General features: G+C 41.1%; 1 protein-coding gene and 1 non-coding gene across 4 annotated transcripts in view; one reads left to right on the forward strand and one right to left on the reverse strand.

Annotated features, from left to right (window-relative positions):
- Positions 1-26288, forward strand: part of XPO6 (exportin 6) — a 114975-nt gene that overhangs the window by 27294 nt on the left and 61393 nt on the right. For 2 of the 3 annotated variants that reach the window (XM_045848967.1, XM_045848968.1), the window contains exons 2-6: positions 2647-2737; positions 6369-6481; positions 7531-7728; positions 17886-18045; positions 20845-20922. In XM_045848967.1, the coding sequence (XP_045704923.1) occupies positions 2647-2737; positions 6369-6481; positions 7531-7728; positions 17886-18045; positions 20845-20922 (640 nt within the window). The remainder of the gene's footprint in view (positions 1-2646; positions 2738-6368; positions 6482-7530; positions 7729-17885; positions 18046-20844; positions 20923-26288) is intronic. The other variant, XM_045848969.1, reaches the window with a different exon arrangement.
- LOC123825726 lies at positions 14986-15115 on the reverse strand. The gene has a single exon (XR_006786950.1). It is a non-coding gene; the product is annotated as a small nucleolar RNA SNORA38 (small nucleolar RNA).

The following is a 26288-nucleotide window of genomic DNA, read 5'->3' on the forward strand; positions in this document are numbered from 1 at the left end:
CCTTTAACCAGTTGTAGGTCTTGAACATGTTTTTTTGTCTTTGCATCTCTATTGTGATTGTTGACCTTGACAAAGTCTCAGTCTCCTTTCCTTACATAGTTTCATTTTGAAATCCTGTTGGAAAGCTCTTCAGCCTGAGGGCATGAATCTCTAGTTTTGAAGTAGGTCTGACCCCTTCTGTTGTTTTGTTGTGGTCTGTGTTCATTTGGTATCTAAGATACCAGATGATACCAAATAAAAATGATAGCAGCACTAACTAGGGATTAGATAATTTAGAGCTTTCATAGGTCATTTCATTTGATCCTCATAAGGCCCTATGAGGTAGGTATTAGTATTATAATTATAGAAGTGATTGAAATGCAAACAGCACATTATAATTTGTTTTATGTGAAAAACACCAGATTCGGTTATAGAGTTTCTTTTTTCATGAACCATCATTTGGTGGAAGCATCCATCCTGTGACCCTTGTGGATTCCCTTTTCTTTCCACTTTCTGTTGGAGTGTTAGCTTTTGGGGGTGGAGCAGGGAGGCAGGGTGAATGGGACTGAGAGTGGAGATACAGTTGGATTCTTTGGGGAGATCGTTGGGAGCTTGCCCCAACAGCCTTTAATGCAGGGCCAGTGGTTGTCAGGGTCACAAACATCTGCCCTAAGAACCAGCATGAAGTGAATCTTGGTGGTTGACTGCCTGAATGTGGGGAGCTCAGGTTTTTTCCCAGGATCTACTCTAAAGTGATTTACGACAAGAAGAGAGCACGTGCCGCTTGGAGATACGTCCTTCGTTTTCAGGCTCCAGAAGAACTATTTAGGGTCCAGAAGAACTATTGATTTATTTTAACCGAATAATTGACTTGAGTTCAACAAGTACCTGTTACATTTATTTTTATTTTTTGTCAGTAAGTTGTTTTACCATGTGAGATTTACCTTTGATTTTTTTAAAATCTTCCTATAAATGTTTTTTAAACAGCAAATTCTTTTTTTTCAAATGAAATGATACACCAATCAATTCATGAAATAGACCAAAACATTCTTTTTTAATATAAATTTATTTTAGAAATTTGAATTTATAGCATTTATTTTGAAAGTCAACGAATGAGAGCAGTGAGGCTGGTTTGAGCAACACAGAAACCTGAAATGGGTTGAAAAGATTTCAGTCTTACTTTAGTCTCACATTCTAGTTATTTCTACATTTGAAAAAATTGTATAGTTTTAAATTAAACAGTTTAACTTGCAATCCAAGGATATTTTTCAGTTGAAATGATGTATTGGTTTGAAAAGGATGTAGAGGGCTAATTTTTATCATAAATCCAAAATTTGGTTAAGAAAATTCCTCATATTCACAAGTGTTAAGACTGTTGTTTTTTATCACCCAGCGTGTCGGAGTTCAGTTGTCATTGCACAGCCATCAGACCGTGACGATGGCAGGGGAGGGACAGCGTGCCGACAGTGCTTGCGCGCCGTGGCCTTGGTGTGCTGAGCAGTGAGCCGGCCTGTGCTAGTTGGCGTGTTGATGGATGGCTGATGCGGGCCTGACTTAGCTTCAGTAGTTGGCAGTCGTGCTGGGTTTATCCACAGAGATGGCCCCTCTTCAGTTTTATTAAAAGTCAGTTACCAAGTGGAGGCCTCCAGTAATATTCTTGTTTGTTACATAACACATTTGAATAGGGACTTGCTGCTTTAAAACAGTTTTTTATAAGTTAACTCTCACTCCAGGGGCGATGGAGAGGATGGGTGGGAAGATGGGAATTAAGAGGTAATTAAGCAGTCAGAACTGCTGTTGGCTCTTAATTATCTCTGGGTAGATTAATGCCAATGAGGAATCAGAAATGGCCTAGGAATGCTCACTTTTTGCAGATGGGTTGTGTGAAGGAGTGTTGACTGAAACTCTGCTGCAACTGATGGTCCCATACTTCAATGGGAGAAGAGGAAGTGGGTTTGGGGCTCCACATGAAAGAGAGGGGGGTGGTGAGCACTGGGGTCTTGGTCCCCTCTCCTCTCATTCTCTACCTGAGCTGTTCTGCTGAGAGTCGGGCTGCCCCTGTGGGTCTGTGATTGGAGGTGCTGTCTGATTTTGAGTTCCTGCTCAGTGTGGCTCTTAGCTGCACCTTAAGCTCTGCTGACTGCTCATGTGAATCAATCACGTTGAGAGTCGACTGGACAGATGACTGGTGAAGCACCTGGAAAAACCCCAGGAATCCATGCAGCAGTTTAACTGCAGTTGCTCTGAATCAAAATTATTCAGACATGTGGCAAATGTATTGTTGACAGACAGTCAATAAGGAACCCTAATCTTTTCCCTGAATGTCTTCATGCTGCCTATTCAGTCAGGGTTATGGGCTGTTAGTTTGCTTTCAGTGTTTCCAGAATTAAATTTTGAATTGTTTGCTCCTTTTTTTAAAGCCTAAATAATTGAAAATCAATTGCACAGTAACATGAATATATAGAGTATACTAAGACTTTGGGTTTCGAACCAGTTGGAAAATTCCCTTCAGTTTTTATGGCTTATATCATGTATTTGAAGAATGTTGAACCAGGGTGTTTTCAGGAAGTAAATTACTATTGCTGTTGACTGACCTGGAAGGAACTGGGGAACAGTAGAACTAAAGATACAGTTTATTGATTTTTTCCCCTCAAATTTCTTTGTTAGGCATCTGAAGAAGCCTCCCTAAGGGCATTGGAAAGTCTGATGACAGAGTTTTTTCATGACTGTACAACCAATGAACGAAAACGTGAGATAGGTAAGTGAAGTGTTGAGTTGTAAAGAGTCATTTATGATGGGAAGGACCCCGTGGGCAGGAAGGAGTTGGTAGCCTTGGCTGGGCAAGCCTGCATGTTTCTCTTTGAGTTCTTGCTCTCTCTGCTCTGGTCCTGCTGGGTGGTGGCTGGTGAGGTCTGCAAATCTAGCTACAAGGGCGATAGTGTGGTCCATAGAGCCCCCTGTGATCCGTAGTGGTGGATTTTCTTTCTTTCGGTGAAGTGTGGGAAACCCCTCCTGCTGCTTTGGTCTGAACTCAGCACTGTTGAACTTTATAAGAAGTCTGTGACTATTAATTTTAAAAAGTTCATTAAAGTATCAAAACGGGTATGTTTTTGTTGTGTAGATATCTAACCTGAACCTCATCTAGCGCTCAGAAATCCTTTAACTGGTATTGCCTTTGGGTGCTTCTTGCTTCTTTTTCCTTACCATTTCCTTATCTTGGATTTTTTACCCATTCTGCAAGTTTTGATAAATGAAGACTTCAAACAACAGAGAGATATAGGTGTATTTACTTCAGGTCTTCTGGGAACCTCAGCACCTTTTAGAACTTCTTTGAATTTTATATTCATTGACATGAACAATATTCTTTAAAGTATACTTTAAACTAGGAAGTGTATTCAGGTTACCAGATATCTGCCGGAGGGACGTGTTGCACTCTGGTCCCAGAATAACCCTTTATCCTCCCAGTCCTCATTTAACCCCTGAACTTGAAAATGAAACATTTTTCTCTCTTCAGACCTAAAGGTTTTTCCCTTAGATGTCTGTATCAACCTTACATTCATCGCTTTTACCTCCTTGGCCGTCTTTTTCTATGTGGAAATCTGTGGAGGCCTGTTTCTCTGTCCCACTTGGCTTCTCTACCACTTGACAAGTTAGGTGTTACAGCTGACTTCTGCCTTTGGTCCAAAGCTTGGTTAGGCTTTGGATTTCTAGGTGGCCAGTATGCCTTTGACTACAGTCCATTTTCCCTTGCATCCTTTGAGGAGCACATCAGCTCCTGGTTGATGCCTACTTCTTATTTATTCTAATTTTAAGCCTGGTGGTCTCTTGTGGGCTTGCCCTGTACATGCCTTTCTTTTCTGAGGGAGTTCCCTGTGGAGAACCAGAGCATTTATAAACAAGGGGTACTGACAGCTGAGCCCAGTAGGTGAACGGGCATTTGGCTTAGAGGATTTTCTCTGCTTCCCTAGATCTTCTCTTAATACATAGCCCAATCCTTCTCCTGCTCCCAGGGTGATCCCCGTTAATTTTATGCTACCCAAGTACTTTATTGTGAAAACATCACTGGTGATTTTTACCAAAGAAGCTAAAGGGTCTTTCCCTTACATCAGTTCTACTATGGTTGAACACTTAATTTCTCTGAAGTCCTGTTTTTCACTTATACTTGAATGGTTTTTGGTTTTTATCTTAAGTTTTTGTTTACAAAGCAAATATTGTTCACCTTCAGCATTCACAAATTAAAAGTGGAACATTCTGAACATGTTTGTATTCATCTGATTTAAAAATATCTTTAAGTAATCAGATGCTACAAATGTCTAATTTAAATGAAGGCTAAGGGGAAGCTGGGATTTGGTTCTATGTAGGGGGCATGTCTTAGTTCAGCTTTATTCCAGTGTGTGGGCTGGAACCACTTCTTGTTTCATTTTTGATGTCATAGGATAAACTAAGGCCGTCCTAGCTAGGTGGGAGAAGGGAGAGAGGCTCCATGTGTTCTCCACCGAAGATGTGTTATTAGTGCTCTAGAGATAAGAGCTGTTAGCAGGAAACCTCAAGAGACAACCTAGTCGTTTTAACAATGTTCTGAGGAAGCTGAAGCATCGACACAGAGCAGTGATTTGCTTGGGATCAGGCTCAGTGAATTGGTGGCAAGGTCTAGAACAGAGCCCCAAGTTCCTCATTTCCAGCCAGAGCTCATTCTCTCTGATTTGACGTCACCTCTGGGATTTCTAGAAACTCTTACTTAATTATAAGAGCAGACCATCAGCTTCCTTTTATGGAATATATATATTTTTAATCCTCACCCAAGGACATTTTTTTCCATTGCTTTTTTCTTTTTTTAAGATTTCATTTATTTAGTTTTAGAGAGAGGGGAAGGAAGGGAGAAAAAGAGGGAGAGAAACATTAATATGTGGTTGCCTCTCGCCCGCCCTGAGCTGGGTACCTGGCCTGCAACCCAGGCATGTGCCCTGACTGGGAAATCAAACCAGCGACCCTTTGGTTCACAGGCTGGCACTCAATCCATCGAGTCACACGATTCAGGGCTTTTTTTCCCCCATTACTTTTAAAGAGAGGAAGGGAGAGAGAGAAAAACATTGATGCGAGAGAGAAGCATCGATTGGTTGACTCCTGTATCTGCCCAGGCTGGGGATCTTTTGTGTACAGAGAGGGGGGTCTTGTGTGTCTGCACCCGGCCTGGGGAGTGGCCCTGACTGGCCATTGTCTTTTGGTTACGGGATGACGCTCCAACCAACTGAGCCACACCAGCTAGGGCCTTCTAAGGAATTTTTAACGAGGCTATCTTGGTGCATTTAGCTTAAGTTATAGGATCAGAGCAGTGACTTTAGGATTAGAGTGGGCTGCTACACTTCCTGCTTTTCCAAGGGCTTTCTAGAATCTCTGAGGTTTGTTGCTTTTGTACTTTAACCCCTTTTCTGTTACATTTCATGGCCAGTACAGCAGGTTAAGATGGCTAAGGGCAGCATGTCCAGACTCTTAATGCTTACTTTCTTTGGTTCTGGCTGAGGTTACCAGCAGCCTAAAGAGGAGGAAAACCATTTCTAACTGATTTGATGTGGACAGGGTTGTGCCTGGCATCTCCCATAATTGCTATTCTTATTTACTTTTTTTGGGTGGTAGTTAAAAATAAAACTGAACCAAATGAAGAGAATTAGCTATGTTGAATTCACTTGCATTTTTGTCTGTTCTTCATTTACAAGGTTAGTTTTAATCTTTTCCTGCTTCTCGAGCCATCACTGTGCTCGCGTGCACAGTGTGGGTGAATTGGGGGAGAGATGTGTACAGGGTCCGGCAGAGTGCCTGCTTGAGTGCAGTTGGTAGGGTAATAATATGGGTGCAATAACTTATAGTTTTAATTTGAACATTTCACCTAAAATCTCATATGGTGTGCCTGAGTGCGATATTGTTATGTTACAGAATTACATGCTTATGATTTTGTAATAAAATATTTTGTAATAAAAAAGTGGTGTTATTTGTGCCAGACTCTGTATATCTCCTACCCCAGAGGAAACAAGTTAACAATAACCATCATTTATAAGGTGAAATGATAATCTTAAAACTGTTTATCCACACCTAAGGTTAAGTAAGAACTTTAACAATGAAAGTTTCTCTGCCTAAAAAACGTGTGCATTAGCAAACTCACTGACTTTAAAATGGTTGAGCACACCGTCGGTGCTCATGGTCACCCCTGAGTCGGAAAAATATTGTTTGGTCTGTCATTTCTATGTTTAAAAATCAGCTGGATTTTATAGTTGGTTTTGACAGCATTAACAATATGGAGGGAAGCACGTTTAAAAAATTATAAGACAGCCCAGACTTATATTAATTTCATGTATTTTCAAAGCCTTCTTTTGTTGCTATTTTAACTTTTCCAGAGGCGCTTCTTAATAACTTTGCCCAGCAAATAGGAGCCTGGAGATTCTGCCTATATTTTCTCTCCAGCACCAGGAATGACTATGTAATGATGTATAGTTTGACAGTATTTGAGGTAAGTTGTCAGATAATTTTACCCTGTTCTGAAAAGTATTTTGTAGTCATGTCACCATGTCACTGGCACTAGGTTTTAGCTTTGACGTACACATGGCAGGAAAACAGTAGTAATTCAGCTCAGGGCTTCTCCACATGCTGCCTTTATCCAGGTGTCTGGGATTCCTGGGCACTTTTTCATCTTCAACTCAAAGGTAAGGTGGGGTTAGGTAGGTAGGTCATTTGTGGTAGCATGTAACTTTCCCTCAACATTGTCATTTTAAAAGGAAAGATAAAAGTTTGGGAGGAGGGATGGTATCTAGAATACTCTCATTCTAACCACAAAAATTGTCACTTTTATTGCTCCTCTTCCTATTTTTGTCTTCCTATACACACTTTTAAAATTATTTGTTTGTTTGTTTTTAATGCTTACCTGAGGATATGTTTATGATTTGTTTTTTAGAGAGAGAAGAAGGGGCGAGGAGAGAGAGAAAGACAGAGGGAGGGAAAGAGAAACATAAACATTGATGTGAGAGAGAAACATCACTTGGTTGCACCCTGTATTCGCCCTGATGGAGGATCGAGCTTGCAACCTTTTGATGTATGGGACGATGCTCCAACCAGCTGAGCCACCCAGCCAGGGTCTATGCACACTTTTTAAAAACCTAATTATAATAATCATATTGCTCATGCCATTTTGTATTCTGCTTCCCCCCAGTTTATATTATATTCCTGTAAGTGGTTATACCATTATTCACCAAGCCATTCTCCTATTTTTGAACATTAACATTTCTGTCATTATTTTTTGATGGCTGTTAGAGACAGTGACATAAAGGAAAATTTTTACATATACAGCTTTTTGTCTCCATTAAATTATTTAGCAGCTCTTTCTAGAAATGGGATCATTGCATTACAGATCTGAATATTTTTATTACTCTTGTTACCAAATTGCCCCAAACTTTTGTTTAAAATCAGGGTTTCTTAATTGAGGTGCTATAGCTAACCATTGAATGTAAACCAGTTATTTTTATGTATAGATTGCTAACTTTAAGATATATGTTTGTTTTTCAGAATCTGATCAATAAAATGTGGCTTGGGGTCCCATCTCAGGATAAGATGGAAATCCGTAGCTGCCTACCCAAACTCCTTTTGGCTCACCACAAAACCTTACCTTACTTTATCCGGAACAAGCTCTGCAAAGTTATTGTTGACATTGGCCGTCAAGATTGGCCCATGTTCTACCATGACTTTTTTACTAACATTTTACAGGTAAGGCTATACCTGAGGAAACTTTATCTTGTACATAGCTTGTTTGTAGAAGTGATTATTTCCTTTTCTTGAGGAAGAGTTTTAAGATCAGCATTTTGTATCTGCAGTAGTGAGGTCAGTGTAGGACAGATTCACTTAATTTTGTATACCTGAGACATGTTGTACGTACCTTTGAGCAGTGGGGAAAGGGCAGGGGAAACCCAGTGGCTTTGTTCACTCTTGTGAAATTTTGTTCAGCAAATATTTGAAAGTCTGTTAGGTACTGTGTCAGGTGTCGGAGTAAGAGGATGAGGCCTTCAGTAGTCATAATGTGGCCGTAGTGGAAGCATGTGCAGAGTGCGGTGGTGGCATAGCAGTTAGGCTCAAGGAGCTGAGGGAGTTTCTGTGTGGTGGGTGACGAGATGAGGTGTGGTGCAGAGGTGCAGAGTAAGAGGCTAGATTGATGGGCAGGGGCCAGAACGGGGTGGTCCTGGCTCAGTGGCAAGTTTGGACAAGGGAGAAAACATGTCACATCTTTGTGTTGGGATGACAACGTTAGCATTAGTGTGGAGTTAGGGTTGCAGAGGGGCGAAGCTGGAGTGAGGGCAATCAGTATGGCTACTGTTGGCAAGGCTGAGTGAGATGAGGAGGACCCAAGCCAAGCAGAGGCCTGCCTGCTGGGTGGTGGTGAGGCACTCAGAGACTGAGTCAAGAGGCTTTGGTCGGTGGGTGGTCAGGGTCAAGGAAGGGAGGAATCGAGGATGTTTTCCAGGTTTTTGGCTTAGACAGCAGATTGTCCAGGCCAGAGGTAAAGAAAGAAGGAATGAATTTTGATAGACGGTGAATTCAGTTTGACAGAAAATGTATTTAAAATTATGCGTTTCTTCTGTATGTATCTAGTGAGACATTAGGAAATGTGGATCTGGAGTTCAGGAAAGAGGTCTGACTACATACAGGTCAGGCTTGGAAGTCATCAGGGAATAAGTAGGTGGGACCTAAGAGGGAGAATGGTGTTCCTTGGAATCATGTGATACAACTGGAAACATTTTTGTATTATTGAGACAGTCTTTTAGTGTGCATGAAATGGGTATTAATGTACAGTTTATAAAAATAAATTTTCTGCAAAATTGATTATAATCTCAGTTATTCAGGATTTTCTAGAACAGTACCATTTTCTAACATTATGCCTGTTCTTACAATCCATTTGAATGATACAGCAATTAAAAAAAATCAGCATCAGTATTGCTTTTTTCAAATTGCATGTCAAAATGTCACACAAATTCTTCATTCAATTTTGTTTGTTTGCTAATTTAGAGTTCTGCTGAACTGATAGTGTACATTGATGCATTTACTATATTTTGCAGTGTATAGTGAGCTCCTATGTATAATGCACACCCACGGTTTTGGCTCAAACTTTCTTTTTTTTTATATATTTTATTGATTATGCTATTACAGTTGTCCCATTCCCCCCCTTTATTCCCCTCCACCCTGCACACCCTCTCCCACCCACATTCCCCGCCTTTAGTTCATGTCCATGTGTCATAAGTTCTTTAGCTTCTACATTTCCCATTCTATTCTTGCCCTCCCCCGTCTATTATCTACCTACCATCTATGCTACTTATTCTCCATACGTTTTCCCCCTCTCTCCTCCTCCCACTCCCCTGTTGCTAACCCTCCATGTGATCTCCCTTTCTGTGGTTCTGTTCCTGTTCTAGTTGTTTGCTAAGTGTCTTTTGGTTTTGCTTTAGGTAGGGTTGTTAATTGTGAGTTTGCTGTCCTTTTACTATACATGTTTTTTTATCTTCTTTTTCTTAGATAAGTCCCTTTAACATTTCATATAATAAGGGCTTGGTGATGATGAACTCCTTTAAACTTTACCTTATCTGGGAAGCACTTTACCTGCCCTTCCATTCTAAATGATAGTTTTGCTGGATAGAGCAATCTTGGATGTAAGTCCTTGCCTTTCATGACTTGGAATACTTCTTTTCTAGCCCCTTCTTGCCTGCAAGGTTTCTGTTGAGAAATCAGCTGATAGTCTTATGGGAACTCCTTTGTACGTAACTCTTCTTTCCTCTTACTGCTTTTAAGATTCTCTCCTTATCTTGGGTGATGTAATTATGATGTGCCTTGGTGTGTGCTTCCTTGGGTCCAACTTCTTTGGGACTCTCTGAGCTTCCTGGACTCCCTGGAAGTCTATTTCCTTTGCCAGATTGGGGAAGTTCTCCTGCATTATGTTTTCAAATAAGTTTTCCATCTCTTGTTCCTCCTCTTTTCCTTCTGGCACCCCTATGATTTGGGTGTTGGAACATTTGAAGTTGTCCTGGAGGTTCCTAAGCCTCTCCTCACTTTTTTGAATTCTTGTTTCTTCATTCAGTTCTCAATGAATGTTTATTTCTTCCTTCTGGTCTAAACCATTGATTTGAGTCCCGGTTTCCTTCCCTTCACTGTTGGTTCCCTGTACATCTTCCTTTATTTCACTTGTCATGGCCTTCACTTTTTCCTTTATTTTACAACAATACTCAACCATTTCTGTGAGCGTGCTGATTACCAGTTTTTTGAACTCAGCATCTGATAGGTTGGCTATCTCTTCATCACTCACTTGTATTTTTTCTGGAGCTTTGATCTGTTCTTTCATTTGGGTCATATTTTTTGTCTCTCTACACCTGTTACATAGTAAGGGGTAGAGCCTTAGGTGTTCACCAGGGAGGGGCCACCCACGCTGCTATGTCGTGGCCCTGTCTGTGGGGGAGGGGTCCGAGAGGGAACAGTGCCGCTTGCTCTGCTCTCTGCCGGGTTTCAGTTACTTCCCTTGCTACCCACAAACAAATTGGACCCTTCTGGTGCTGATTCCCAGGTGGGTGGGTGGGTGGGTTTGTATATGATCTAGGACCCTGTGGGTCTATTCCATGAACTCTCCTGTGAGGCTGGGAGTTTCTCTTTCTGCCTCAACCCCCCCAGGTATTTTCAATGAGAGGCTTTGAGGCCTTATTTCCCCATGCCGGAACCCTGGGCTGCACAGTCTGTCTCGCTTCTCAGTTTTTCCTCCTGGTTTTTCTGCACACAAATGTGAGACTGCCTGGTCCTCCAGCTCCTGCCTCGAGGCGAGTCCTCTCAGCCCCGACTGACAGTCCCCTCCTATGAATTTGAATGAATGTTTCTTCTTTAACTCCTTGGTTGTTGGACTTCCATACAGTTTGATTTTCTAGCAGTTGTGTGTATTTTTTGTTTTAAAATTTGTTATCCTTCTTTTGGTTGTGCGAGGAGGCAACGTGTGTCTAAGTACACCTCCATCTTACATATCCTGTCTTCAGGGGGCTTATAAATCTCAGGGGGGAGGCATCAGTAGATGATAAGCAAATCAGTACTTTTAGGTAATTAAAGAATTATGATGAAAATTAAATTCAGGGTAAGGAGAAGGGGAATATCAGGGCATGTTATTTAGATGGAATGATCATGTAAGGCTTTTCTGACAAGCAGATATTTTGAGCAGAAACCTGAGTGGAAGTGATGGAGTGGCACATGGGTATCCAAGGGAACATCGTGTTAGTCAGAGGGAACAGCAGGGCACAGAACCTGGGGAATGGCACAGAAGCTGAGGTGCCTGGAGCAGTAGGATATGAGGTGAGAGGCCTTGCTGGCTCTCTCTGATTCACTTGCCTTCGCTCCAAGTTGAGGGCAGTGTGGTAGCTCTCCATGGCTCTCTGAGGTTGCTGGGAAGTCCGTTGTAGATGGAAAAGACCAAGAAGGCTGGCGTTCATCCTTGGGTGGGTTACTGGCATGTGCAGTGAGAAGGAGCAGTGGAGTGTGAGTCAGACACAGCCCTGCCGGTAGCAGGTCAGGAAGGTCCATGTTTTCACCCAGCTGGGACTGGTTCCTGTGATGAAGAGTAGACATTTCCTGTCCATCTTTGAAGTATAATTAATGATGATAAATGAAAATATGAAAGAGTGTTTTTAGGTGAAGTGCTCATGGAAATTTAATTTAAAAGGCTAGTTTTGCCCTTTTTTGCCCTCTGATAGTTCCCTTTTTCTGCCCCTTCAAAAATGACTCTGATCTCATGCAGCCTTCATGACTTTGAAACACAGCATAGTGGGTAGGGCACTGGAGTGGGAGGCAGCAGGCTTGGGGTCTGTGTCCACTTTTGTCAGAAATCATTTCTGGTTTTGGTAACTTAATGTGAACCTTCCATTTCCTCTGTAAAATGAGAGGATTGGACTAAGTGATCTTCAAAATCTTTTTCATTTGTATTATTCTCAGCTGCTTATTTGTCCATGACAACCAGTCAGTGGCATGAAAACCATGTTAAGAGTGATTAATACTCAGTTGCTGGCATCTCTGATAATGATAATAAAGTGAACCTTTTCTTTTCTTCAGGTATTGGTAAACAAGACCAATCTGGTTCTGGAGTCAGCTTCATAGTCAGACGATGCCTTGATTAGCCATCTATCTAAAAGATGTTTTGGGCTCAGTTCCATCATGGTTTGCTTGCAGCCTGGGGTGCAAAGTTTTTAAGTTTAAAACATTTTAAACTGTGACAGCTGAGACATCAATGCAGTTTATGCTGCCACTGCACCAGGCAGAGAGGAGTTGATTCAGGGCCCCAGAAAGATACTTGCAGTTCTCTGTGTTTTTCTACCCTTTTTGGGCCACTGGAGAAGGAAGTAGTTGAAATCAAAACGTCCTCCTCCACCCCTCCCTTCCCACATACACTAGAACACACACCACACCTTCCTGGAGAATGTGTTCATGTGTTCTTCAGATTCCTGAAATCTGCTGAGCTGGATCTGTGGTCACACTGCACTTGGGCCAGGTAATTAAGGAGCAAGCAGAAAGCGGTGTAGGAAAGAATGGCATTTTCTCCTCTGATTGGTGGTGTAATAAAAATTGTTGAACCTTTTCAGGTGCTCACACCGAGAACCTGAACTTGATCTTCAACCTAAAGGTGCTTATTCTCTGTTAAAATAAATTTCAGAGATTCCTTAATGTTGTGAGCTTAAATTATATATATGAAGACAGTAAAGGAAGACATTATTTTAATAAAACCTCCTGGACACAAAACTAGTGGGAAGTAAAATTAAACATTTTATCAAGCTGTTCTTTCAAATAATAACTCCTTTTCAGCATGTTTCTTCCCTGTTTCCCTTCTCTCAAATGATCATAAAAAAGAGGGCTTTAAGATACATTTTTCCATATTGTTGGGATTTATTTATGGGAAGCACAGAAGCATTTCATATCTATAGGAAAGTGTATTGTCAAATGTAATATTTGGTAGTAGGAATCATTCCCAGCTGAGAGAGTAAGATTGAGGGCTTGGGGGAAAATAGAGACACGACAGAAAAGAAAGAAGTAAACGAGGGGAAGTAACAGAAATCTTGTAAAATATGGATGGATAACCCAAAAGTCTCCAAATGAAATAAAGGGTGCTCAGGAAGGGTCAGTTCTGCTCTATTATGGAAGGAACATTGTTAGGTGAGGGTTTTCTGTTCCTACCCTCCTGCATTATCTGAATGTAAGTCAGTCAGTGTTAGAAATAGTTCAAACTTGTAGAAAATGAAGAGAAAACTTTTGGAGGCTGTATTTGAAGTTTTATTGTTCAAGAGAACTGATTTAATAGAGAACATTTTTAAAAAATGAGGTAACATTCACATGATAGATTTCAGGTGGACAACATGGTAACTTGATATCTGTATACTCTGCTGCGGGCTCACCACCAAAAGTCTGTTTTCTGCCTGTCACCCATAAAGACCATTTTTAATGCGCCATTGAGTGCTACTGTGTTTATACAATGCTGCTTCTGAGGGCAGTTGAATTTATCAAAGTCCCCATGATTGAGTACTTTTCCTACTCCTTGGGGATGAATTTTCCTTGGTATGCAATGGGAAGAGTTTTCAAGGCAAAGTAAAGCACCTGCATTTCTTTTTTTTTTAATTTAAATCTTTTTATTTTTCAATTACAGCTGACATACAATATTATATTAGTTTAAGGTGGTAAGACATATAACTTAGTAAGTGATCATCTCAATAAAGTTGTACCCATGTGACACCACACATAGTTATTAGAATATTATTGGCTATATTCCCTATGCTGTGCTTTATATCCCCATGACTGTTGTGTAACAACCAATTAGTACTTCTTAATCTTGTCCCCTTTTTCACCCGCCCGCCAATCTCCTCTCCCATCTGGCAACTGTCAAAATGGTCTCTGTATCTATGAGTCTGTTTCTGTTCTGCTTTTTTGTTTTTTGTTTTTGTTTTTTTAGATTCATTTGTTGATAGATATGTATTTATTGCCATTTTATTCGTATTTTTTATCTTTTTTTCTTTCACCTTTTTTTAATCCTCATCTGAGGACATGCTTATTGATTTTAGAGAGAGGGGGAAGGGGGAGAGAGAGAGAGAAGGAGAGAAACATCAGTGTGAGAAAGAAACATTGATCAGCTGCCTCTCATACATCCCAACCGGGGACCAAACTTGCAACCTAGGTATGTGCCCTGTCTGGGAATTGAACCTGTGACTTTTTGGTTTATGGGACGACACTCCAACCAACTGGGCTACACAGCCAGGGCTTAAAGAAGACCTTTTAACATTTCATGTAATACTGATTTGGTGGTGATGAACTCATTTAACTTTTCCTTGTCTGGGAAGCTCTCTCTATGTCCTTTGATTCTAAATTATAGCTTTGCTGGGTAGAATAATCTTGGTTGTAGGTTTTTGCTTTTCATCACTTTGAATATTTCTTGCTACTCCCTTTTGGTTTGCAAAGTTTCTGTTGAGAAATCAGCCGACAGTCTTATGAGAGCTCCCTCGTAGGTAACTAACTGCTTTTTTCTTGCTGTTTTTAATATTCTCTCTTTGTATTTAATCTTTTGCATTTTAATTGTGATGTGTTTGGTGTGAGTCTCTTTGGGTTCATCTTGTTTGGAACTCGGCACTTCCTGGACTTATATGTCTGTTTCCTTTACCAGTTTTCTGGCATTTTTTTTGAATAGATTTTTAATTTTTTGCTCTCTCTTTTCTCCTTCCAGCACCCCCATGATGTGAATGTTGGTATGCTTGAACTTGTCTCAGAGGCTCCTTATACTATCTTCATTTTGGGGGATTTTTTTTTCTTCTTGTTGTTCTGATTGGGTGTTTTTTTCTTTTCTTATATTTTAAATTGCTGATTTGATTCTCAGCTTCATGCACTCTACTGCTGATTCCCTGTAATTCTTCATTTCAGTTAGTGTGTCTTTCATTACTGACTGGTTCTTTTTTATGGTTTCCATGTCTTTAAAAAAAAAAATGTGGAATAGTTAATCTTGAGCCTGCAGGAAGCAAGCTGCCCCAGACTTTTCCAAGTCCACATTTCTTTGCCTCCAGTTCTTACGTGCCCAAAGACTGGGAATCACAGACAAGCCTTTGTAGGTGGGTTCTGTGTCATTCTCGATGCTGTTAAAGTTCTTAGTTCAACTACTGTTGCCCTAAATTCACTGAGTATCCATATAACTGGTATTTTGAACTTTTCATCTAGTATTTTTGCTTGTCTCTGTTTCTCTGGAGTTTTGTTCTGTTCTTTCATTTGGGGCATATTTCTTTGTCTCCTTATTTTGGCACCCTCCCTGTGTTTGTGTCTGTGTATTAGGTGGAACTACTATGTCCCCTGTCCTTGGTAGAGTGGCCTAATGTAGTAGGTGTCTTGTAGTGTCCAGTGGCACAGCCTCCCCTATCACCCAAGCTTGGCATTCCAGTTGCCTTCCCCACCCCTGTGTGAGCTGTGTCCACCCTCCTGTTGTATTTGAGCCATGATTGCTATTCTCTTGTCAGTGGGACAGATTTACCCCTAGGCCAGCTGATTCAACTGCAAGGACTGGTTTTGACTACCAACAACTGTGGAGGATCAGCTGTGCAGGGGCCCATTTCCCCCAGAGCAGGACTTAATTTATCTGGGCTTTGGTGCCCACTTAGTCTGCCCCTTGAGTGTGTCTCTGAGGAGGTGGTTGGGTGGTAGTTCGACATGGTCTGAAGCTGTCCACCAGGTGTGCTGGCTCTGGGGCCTCCCAGGAGGTGTAGGCCAAAGTCAGCTACTGCCTGTGTTCCGTTTGGGACCACCCTGCATGAGCTACAAAGCTGTCTGTGGATGGATGCTGTTTGTGCTGGGCTTGGAGGTGCCCAGAAGAGGGCTGGCTGCAAACCACATCTGGCTGCTGCTAATGCTGGGCCTGGGGCCACTGAGTGAGAGGTATGGGGCATGCTCAGGCCAGATGTTGCTTGTTTGAGAGATTTTAGGAAAGTCTGAAGCAGGAGCCAAGACAGGCCATTTATATGGAAAAGGCACTGGAAACAGCTTGAACAGGCTTGCAAGTTTGGTGGGGTGGGGCCTTAGGGAATCACCAGGGTGGGACAAACAGTGATAGCTGGGTTGTTGGAGACTCAGATGTGGCACCCAACTGCCAGTACCTGTGAGGGGAAGGGCTCATCAGAGGAACAGTGGCCTCTGCCAGCACTTTTGTCTGGGAGAAAGCAGTCCCTCAGCTCTCATCTGTATGTCCCTGGTGTCTTTCCAGCTGCCATGCCAATACTGGAGATCAGAAAGAGTGAGTCAAGAGTGACTTTGTTTGCAAGCCCTTTCAGAGGAACTGCCTGGGACTCCAGAAGCCCTTTGTCTTACTCAGTCTAAATTACTGCTGATTTTTACAGTCAGAAGTTACGGGAACTTCTCTTCCCAGCACTGGAACCCTGGGCTTAGGGGCCTGGTGTGGGACTGGGATCCCTCACTCCTTCGGCGGCTGTTGGGGGGGGGGTACCTCTGCAGCTGAAGTATCCCTCCCCGTTTTTATATGCCACACATGGGTGTGGGACTAGCCCATTCTGTGTCTCCACCCCTCCTACCAGTCTTGATGTGGCTTTTTTAAATCCTTAGTCGTAGGACTTCTATTCAGGTCAATTTCAGAAAGTTTTGAATGATGGTAGTTGTGTAGTTTAGCTGTTATTTTGATATGGTTGTGGGAGAATGGGAGTACTACGTTTACCTATGCCACCATCTTGACCAGAAGTCTGCCCTATATTTCTTGAAGTGGGGAATATACATTCTATTTGGGTGTAGTTCCTGGTGTCCTCTTTCTTTAGGCTTATAGTTTGTAGACTGAGAAAATAAAAAATTTATTTGTATCAATGAATAAATTACATTTAAAGTTAATTATGATTTAAGAAAATAATTGTGTTCCTTAAATTGTTCTCTTACAGATTTTAGCATATAACTCAACAGAGAATTTTAGTGGCAAATTATTTCCATTTACCATTTCTGTAAACCAGAAAATAAATACAATAGTAATGCTTTGAATTTTGTGAAATTGATTAGAAGGATATAAGTAGTGATATGCTATTTAAGGTGTACTTTTTTTCTGTTTTGTGTTTAAGGAAACTTTCTTAGGGTGTAGTGAAGGGGTGTCAAACTCATTTTCACCAGGGGCCACATCAGCCTCACGGTTGCCTTCAAAGGGCCGATGTAATTTTAGGACGGTGTAAATGTAACTACTCCTTAGCCAGGGGCAAGGAGCTCGGCGCTGCGGCCAGGTAGAAACAAGGTGCTGGGCCGGATAAAACAAGGTGGAGGGCCGGATTCGGCCCACAGGCCTTGTGTTTGCCACCTGTGGTGTAGAGGATATTGTAGGTGCTACCAAAAATAATTTAATTTGCTGCATAGTATTTGCAAAATCATAGCTGTAGTTATAGTTTAATAATGTGCATGCAGTGTTTCTGCTTGCCACATGTTTAATCTTGAACTTGCATGAAGCATACAGAGCTTTGAAATGTACAGTTGATTTAACACCTGAATGTTGAAAAGATACCACAAATTGGTTTACACACAACTAATACATTAACCTGGGCAAAGTAACCAAAGCAGTGTTTAGAATTTGGACGTGTATAAAAGTCCTATTTTAGGTGTAACAGAGCATCGTTGTAATTTTTAAGTTTATGGTATTAGCATTTTGTCTTTAAAATAAGATGAGAATATATTTTGAGTGGTTAAAAGAGGTATATAAATATACTCTCTAAGTCATTTTTTCTAAAGTGTTGATTTATGTAACCTGTTCATGTAAGATCAAACACGCAGGTGTACTTCACAGGTTTAATTTACTCAGTTCTCTTTGAACCTTAATGGCTAAAACAATTTGCTCAGAACTTACTTTTTCCCGGCAGTTGATCCAGTCCCCTGTGACAACCCCCCTCGGGCTGATCATGTTAAAAACAACTTCAGAAGAACTGGCTTGTCCCCGTGAAGACCTCAGTGTGGCTCGGAAGGAGGAGTTGCGGAAGCTGCTGCTGGACCAGGTGCAGACAGTGCTTGGCCTCCTGACAGGTGAGCAGAGGTGATGCCAAAAGACAGAGGCCTGCCTGCAGACACCCAGGGCTCAGGCCTTGCCCTCAGTATTTTTGAGCAGTTGTTTTAGCTGTTACTGGACCAAGCATAAAAACAGAAAGGATGTAGAGCTATATTCTCAGCACCAGCCCAGTGCCTGGCATATGGTAGGATCTCAAAAAATGTTTGTAACTTACTTTCCTTAAACTCTTCCATTAATTAGTCCTCATTCTTACTGTGATTAATGAGGTATAGACTAGGTCATAGAAATGTGATTGAAAAATGTTGATTTCTGCAGTTCAAGTAAGGTGGGTGGCAAGCACTTTATTTAAAATAATTTGTATTTAAGATCAGAAGAAATTGAAGAAGTAGGAAAATATAAAAATTTCAAATTACATGTGGGGGAACTGAGACAAAGTGTGTGATCAGTGCCCTATGTGCTAGGATGTAGTTGTATGCAGCATTTTCTTTGCCATCTTGTCTGTTTTTTTTTAATCCTACCTGTAAACTGCTTATGTAGAGAGAGGAAAAGGAAAAGGAGGGAGGGAGGGAGAGAAACATCGGTTGATTGCCTTTCATATGCACCCCAACTGGGGACTAGACCTGCAACCTAAGCATGTGCCCTGACTGGGAATTGAACCCATGACCTTTCAATTTATGGGACTATGCTCCAGCCGAGCCACACCAGCCAGGGCTCATCTTGTCTGTTATATCAGAGCCACATGACAGTGTGTGAAGAGTAAGAGTAAATAGAAAGCAAATCGAAGAATGAGACAGGAGGTAGGAGGAGAGTGGAGCACCCTGAGTTGGCAGGGCAGCGACCATGGTGCTGCCAGCACAGCCCGCTCGTTAGGCGGTGTAGGTACAGCTTGGTGAGGTGTCAGGCGCCTGGGCTTGCTTGGAAATGTTCTAGTGCAAAGGAGTGTTCTGATTTTCAGCTCCCCTTACCCAGTTTGTTTTGGATGTCTAGGAACTTTTTTTTTTGTATGTGTTACAAAAGTGCTTGTCATGTAGTGGGCATTTATCCATTGGTTACAACAGTGCTTGATCAAAATTAATCTAGTTATTTGCCACCATCCTTGTCCAGATCCTTAGGCAGAAACCCAACCCTCAGCATTCACTCAAAGCACCTATCGACACCCCTGACTAGATAAGAAATTTCTCCTGTGAGGGACCAGGTCTGATATCTCTACTTTAGGCATTTACAATGCCCCCTACCCTACCCCACCCCACCCCACTGTCTGTCTTTCTGGATTTTTCTTTTTCTTGACATTTTTATCATGTTTTATTTTGAATATTCTATATTGTGTATTATATAGCAATTCAATAAACACCTCTTCACAATAGTACTCTCTAATGCTTTCCTGCCCAGTAGGGGGAATCCATAGAACCAAATCAGTGGGAGCCACTAACTAAACGTTTTTGGCCATCACAATCACTGATTGGGTGGGGCCTTTTTCAGAACTGCAATTTGATATATTAAGATAGATGAGAGTTAATCTGCTGTAATTTTCCCCTTGTTTAGTCTATGGGTTTTTCTATTTGGACTTTTTGTAAAAATGGAATCATGATATGTGACCTTTTGTGTCTGGCTTCTTTTACTTAGTATGATGTTTTCGAGGTTATCCATCCCATAATATTAAATATTTTGAGAACAAAGTATTTTCAAAAGCTTTTATGATCATCATAGGTGCCAGGTTCTGTAAGGAGAAACAAAGAAGAATAAAACACAGTCCCTGCCCTCTGGTAATATTTACATTAGTGGGGGGAAGATAATTAAAACTGTGTTAATAGTTACAGTAGAGGTACGTTTTATATGCAGGCAAAACCTAACAGACAGGAAGACTTCCTGGAGGAGATGACAGCTGAGCAGAATTCTGAGGACCAGAGAGGTAGTAGGTAGTCTGGTGTGAAGGTCAAGTTGGGATTCTAGGGGAGGAGAGCAGGTCAGAAATTGAGAAAGGGAAGGACACATGTGGAAGGAACAGCAAACAGTTCAGTCAGCATGATGAAGTCTTGTGTGTGGGGGTGGGGTGAGGCGAGATGGGAAGAGCAGGGGCCAGTTGCTGAGATGATAGGAATGGTGCTATTTTCTGGGTGAGGAAAAGAAGAGGATTAGTGGCAGGTTTGTGGGGGGAAGGTAAATTGAGTTTGGAATATCCAAGTGGTGCTCTGGAAGAAGCAGTAAGAGCCTTGGCCAGGTTGCTCAGTTGGTTGGAATGTCGTCCCTGTACACCAAAATGTTGCAGGTTTGATTCCTGGTCAGGGCACATACGTAGGTTGTGGGTTTGATCCCAGGTCAGGGTGTGTATGGGAGGCAACCAAATGAAGTTTCTCACATCGATGTTTTTTTTTTTTTTTTTTTAATTTTTATTTATTTATTTTTAAAGATTTTATTTATTTGGAGAGAGGGAAAGGGAGGGAGAAAGGGAGAGAAACATCAGTGTGTGGTTGTTTCTCACGTGGACCCCACTGGGGACCTGGCCCGCAACCCAGGCATGTGCCCTGATTGTGAATCGAACTGGTAACCCTTTGGTTTGCAGCCTGCGCTCAGTCCACTGAGCTACACCAGCCAGGGTCACATCAGTGTTTCTTTGTGCCCCTCCTCTCTCTAAAATCAAACATATCCTGGGGTGAGAATTTTTTAAAAAGGCAGTTAGACATATGGTTGACAGAGGGATGTTTAGATACTGATGTTTGATCAAAGATATCAATAAATTGCTTTTCTGAATCTGATTTGCATATGTTGGACTTTATTTTTCTCTTAAACTCGTTTGTTTCTCCTCTCTTGGTACATAGGTATCTTGGAGACTGTCTGGGACAAACACAGCGTTACAGCTGCCACCCCACCACCGTCCCCAACCTCAGGAGAAAGTGGTATGGTCTGCCCCCCACACGTGGCCTTTCTCTTTTTATGTGCAGTTGAGGGTGTCAGCAGGATAGCAATTGCTTATTTATGCCTGATAAAGATGCTGGTGCTTCCTTAATCTATTTTTGGCCTTTTTGCCCATGTTTTCTGAGTAGCTAGCTTTCTTAGTTCCCCATAAGTACTCATACTTTCTAATATAATACTTTGCCCATCATATTTTGTTTCCTCCTTGCCCATCAGGAAGGTGGCACCTCTGATGTGTCTGTCACCTTCCATCCCCTTCAGCACAAAACTGCTTATTCTCCTGATTTGTTTTTCTTTCTCTCTCAGTTTTCATGGCTTTATCGCTCCTGCTGAGATTGGTAGGGGCCTGTGGGCTTGACAGCTCTGCTTTGTAGTTATGCAGGGGTCGCTGCAGCCTGAAGGAGGGGATGGGGGGCACAGAGTGCCTTCTTCCCTACCGGTCTCAGAGAAAAGTTGGCCTGGGCGGATTGAAGACCGGTGTACAGTAATCAGCTTTGACTTTGCATCAGTTCAGAGTAATTTGATAAAGCCTGGGCATATTTGCAGTAGTCATTAAATAGTTTACTGTGGTTAGTTATTGTCCACAGTTATATTAATGTCTGTTTCAAAAGTTAGGATGCAGTTCACCTAAAAATGGCTACTTTCAAGAATGGATGGAAAGAGGAAATTGTGTCTGAGCAGGAACTTTTAGTTTCTAAATGCTTCTGTTTACACTAAATGATCTCAGATGCTTTTCAAGTAGAGTACATCCTGTGAATTGGCACATCTTTCTTCCTCTACTGTAAAGGTTGATGTGGCTAATGAGAAATATTTCCACATCTTTCTCTTCTACCCCAAGGAAGTAGGCTGTTGAAATCAGACATCTCTGAGCCCATGCTATTTCGTGTAGCCTGTTATTAATATGTGGAATTGAAATTTTCACAGTTACTGGAGAATTGAAAATATTATCTTGAGGTTTTGGGGACTGCTCATAGTGTACTAATTTATTCCAAATTCCATTTATCATACTTGGATTAAAAACATTTAGAGTCATTTGTTATGCTTCTTATATTAAAATCTATTACAGAGGTTTAGAGTATATTAAAAACTCAAAGGAAATTGAACTTTATTTGTACTTGGTGGCAAACCTTCACTTTCAAAGTAGATATTTGAGGTGACTTAGCAGATTTTTATTTTGCAATATTTGACTAAAGAATAAAATTGCAAATGATGCAGAAATTTAATTTTATGAGAGTACCCCTTGGAATCTCCTGCAATTTAGCTGATCTTAAAATGTGTCATTTCATTTAAGTAATAGTTTGCAAAGATTGGTTCTTTTTTTTTTTTTAATTCTTTGGAGTCTTCAGTTTTTTGGGTTTTTTTTTTTTTTAGATTTTATTTATTTATTTTTAGAGAGGGAAGGGAGGGAGGGAGGGGGAGAGAGAGAGAGAGACAGAGACAGAGACAGAGACATCAATGTGTGGTTTCTGGGGGCCGTGGCCTGCAACCCAGGCATGTGCCCTGACTGGGAATCAAGCCTGTGATGCTTTGGTTTGTAGCCTGCACTCAATCCACTGAGCTATGCCAGCCAGAGCAAAGATTAGTTCTTTTGAATTAGATTTGTTTTTAGGTAGTTGAATCCTGAATTAGTATCCAGTTATAGTTAGCAGTAGCAGTATACTCCAGTAAAACTTGCTTCTCTGGGATGGTTTTCCACTACCAAAATCTGTGTGTTTTAGTTGACTTTGTTTGGGTACATGTTTTAAGCTAATAACTCAGTATATGCTTTGATAGACTTATTTTCCTGGAGGCCAGGTTGGGGAATATAAAAAAAAATACCAATTAAAAGTAATGCTTGCTCTTTCATGTGTCACATAGGTTTTGTTTATGAGATTAGGTAAAATAAAATAGGAACTAATTTGACATTTCCATATAAACAAAACCTAAACTACGTTGTGTACTTCTTGACTGTTGCCTCTTGGACACTATTAAAATTTTTTTGAAGTCTTGAATTTTATATTTGAGAAAAAGCAAAATAAATTGAGACTGTGGGGAGGCCTGGGGAGTTAAGTAAACTCTTAAGCTGGTATGTTCACTTGTTACCCTTTTTTCTCTATAACAGTTGCAAGTCAGGTCACCAGAATTTGCCTTATTTGGACGGTGCTGATGATACAATCAGTGTTTGTTTTGATGCTTTTACTCAACTGCCTTTGTGTACTTATGACAGCAAGTTAAGCAGTAAAACTTCTAGAAATTGTTTAACTTTCTTGACCATAAGCTTAGTTTTATGGAGGAAATTCATTCTGAGAAATGTCAGGGCCCAGTGCATGATTGAATAATTTTCAAACGCACCCCGTCAGTAGGCCTGGATGGGCCCTCCCTGCCCTGCCCAAATCCCCTGCAGCTCCTTCGGTCTCTTTCTCATACACTGTCCTGTAAAGTTGTTTTCTGTCTGATCACTTTCAAAGAACAAAGCCCAGGGACTAGTTCCTGCAGCAACAGTCATGATACAGAAAATGTCTTAAAGGCTGTTTGTGGTTTATTTCTCAGAATAGTTCCCCAAATTGCTGCCTTATCTCCTAAACTTCTTTGACTAGACCAGGTGTAGATATGAAGTATATGATGGTTTTATGTTTGGTTTACGAACAAGGAAGCTGGGGCTAAGCAGATGATAATTTTATGGTTCGTTTGCAAATAAGGAAGTGGGGGCTCATGGGGGGTAACTTGCCAGAGGTCCCGTCACCAGTAAGTGGTGGGACAGGAATGGGAATCCATCATTCCTAGTCTAGGTGCGCTGTCTTTGTCCTGAGTTTACTCTCCTACTCCTCACCACCTCCGACAGCCTTCTCCTCCTGTCTTAGAGCCCTGGCTCTGCCTCTGCCTCTGCCTCTGCACGCCCTCTGACCACCGATGTCTGCAGCTGTAAAAGGAGGGTCGCTGTTTTCTGAGGATGCAGTGAGGCACGATGTGGATGTGTCCTCTGCAGGCTGTTATTCCTTCTGCCCGTGTGCAGCCTCGGCCCTCATAGTCTTCTCTTGTCTTCTTTTTGCTTGAACAAATGGGAAAAAAGTGAACAAAATAATGTTAGACAAATATTGTGATTCTGAATTAGCTCTAATTGTTCTGCAATAAAAATTTCTCATTCACATGGTATATATTTTCATAGTTCTGTACATACATTGGTGATGGAAGGTGTTTCAGGGAGTTTGATTTGATTGAGACCAGTTTATACTTTCCTATTTTTTCCCCCAAACTCTTCCCAAATTGCACATCTTTGTGCACTTGCGAATCTTCCCACGTATTCCCTTATAAGCTACTTATAGAAAGATGGGACTTGGAAGAGTCATTCACAACTCCTGTGATCTCATCTTCTCCTCCTAGGGCTCCCTGAGTAAAGTTTCTCGCCAGTTTACTGCACTGAGGCTGCAGTTAGGTCAGTGGTTCTCAGTTGGGGTGATTTTGCTCTGTAGGGAATTATTTGGCAGTGTGGAGGAATTTTTTGGTTACCATAAGTGGGTGAAAGAGTACTGCTGGCACCTGGCAACTAGAGGCTAGGGATGCTGTTCAAATATCCTACAGTGCACAGAACAGCAAAGAATGACCCAGTCCAAATTTCAGTAGTGCTGAGGTTGGGAGACTCTGAGTTAGTAATACAGAATGCAGTAGAAAACTTATGAAACTTTAATAATTAAAAAAGTAGAAAAGCTGAGGGGGATCTTTGCATGAAAGCTGGTTATAGGTGTTCCAACCATGTTTTGGCTTCCACGTCAGTAAATGCACTGGAGTCATCCGTACATTTCTTGGTGTGCAGGTGCATAATGCTGCCAGGGCCTGGCCCGGTTCAGGAAAGGTGAAGTCACCCATAGGGTTTATACTCAAGGTTCCCTCTTACACAGGTAGCTTGTTGAAGCTCTCTCAGGTTTGCATTGGAAATGCTGCAGCATGATGCAGAGTCTTTGTTCTGTGGTAATTCCTTCCACTTTGATTAAAATACAATTTTTGAAAAACTCTTCCATACTCTGCCAAGTAAAATCACTTTCCTTGAAAAACAATGTTAAAAGATTCTTGTTTTTACCTTTCCTATTCAGTCCTTGTTCTTGACATTTTTCTGTAGTTGCAGTCATAGTGTACACAGTATATATGACTTTGAAGTCCTAAATCTTTTTCTATGTTTGAATGTTAGCTTTCTTACTGATCATTTTTCCCAGTTACATAATTTTTCCGGGTGACCCACCTTCTGGGAAGGAGCATAGGATTTGGGGTTTCAGTTTCAGCTGTGCCTCTGAGTAGCTGAAGAACATGGGGAAATGCTGAATCTGTCTGTCTCAATTATCCTAACAGTCTTTAAATGCAATAATAATACCTACCTCAGAGCTGTGAACATTCAGTGAGAATATGTATGGTAAGTGCTCTGTGTGGCGCCAAGAAAATAATAATAGCAGATCAAATGGTAGCTGCTCTGAAGATCATTATTGTCATCAGTATTTTAATTCAGCATTCCCATTCTAGAAAAAAACTTCAGAGCTAAAGAGTGGGGGCAACTTTTCTTTTCTTTTTTTTTTTAAGCCAGAATTTAGTCCTACTTAAAAATGTTCAAGAGACTTTAAAAGGCTTAAAGACCCAAAGATGTGCAGATTTAATTGAAGATCATACTTAGGTGGTGTCTGTTGGTTCTTCATCGTTAAAGCCTCATTTTGATCCTGGCTAAGGATCAAACTATGCCCCAGGAATTCTAGTTGGGTAGTGGTGGTCTGGCAGAAAGATCTGGCATCTTTCGTAAACAGCCATTGGCCCATGAATGATGAACAAAATGATACCAGAAACAGTATCTTTGGCCGAGAGTTGTATGACTCAAGTGCAAAGTCACCACAGCAGTTTCAAAATCAAAATTTTATTATCAGTCCTATAACAAACCGAACATTTTCAGATTCTGCTTGGATTGAACACCCTTTTAGCATTGTTCTTTGAAACCAGGGCCTGTGATTTATCAGCTTGGGCAGTTGAGATTATGATGAGTGCATCTGGTATTCAATGCAGCTCTTCAGGGGCAACTTTTTAATCTATTTTTAACAATAGAAATTAATGCATTTATTAATAACTACTCATCAAATTTTAATGTTACATTAAGGAATAGCTACAGTTATCTTTTTTCTTTTTTAGTCATATATATGTGCAGCTGGGTTTTCTTAATACAAGTGAAAACAACAAATTGCAGTAGATTTAATGCAGAAGCAGATGAGAGAATCAGGTTATCTTCTTTTAAGCCAGATATTAAAGATTTCCAAAAATTGTGAAAAACAGTGCTATTCTCACTATTTTGGGGGAAGCAAATTGTAGTTTTTTTCATTTGGAAAGGTCTTATTTATGCTAA

This window comes from Phyllostomus hastatus, unplaced genomic scaffold (genome assembly GCF_019186645.2).
Source record: "Phyllostomus hastatus isolate PE091 unplaced genomic scaffold, TTU_PhHast_1.1 phas_contig_64, whole genome shotgun sequence".
NCBI lineage: Eukaryota > Metazoa > Chordata > Mammalia > Chiroptera > Phyllostomidae > Phyllostomus > Phyllostomus hastatus.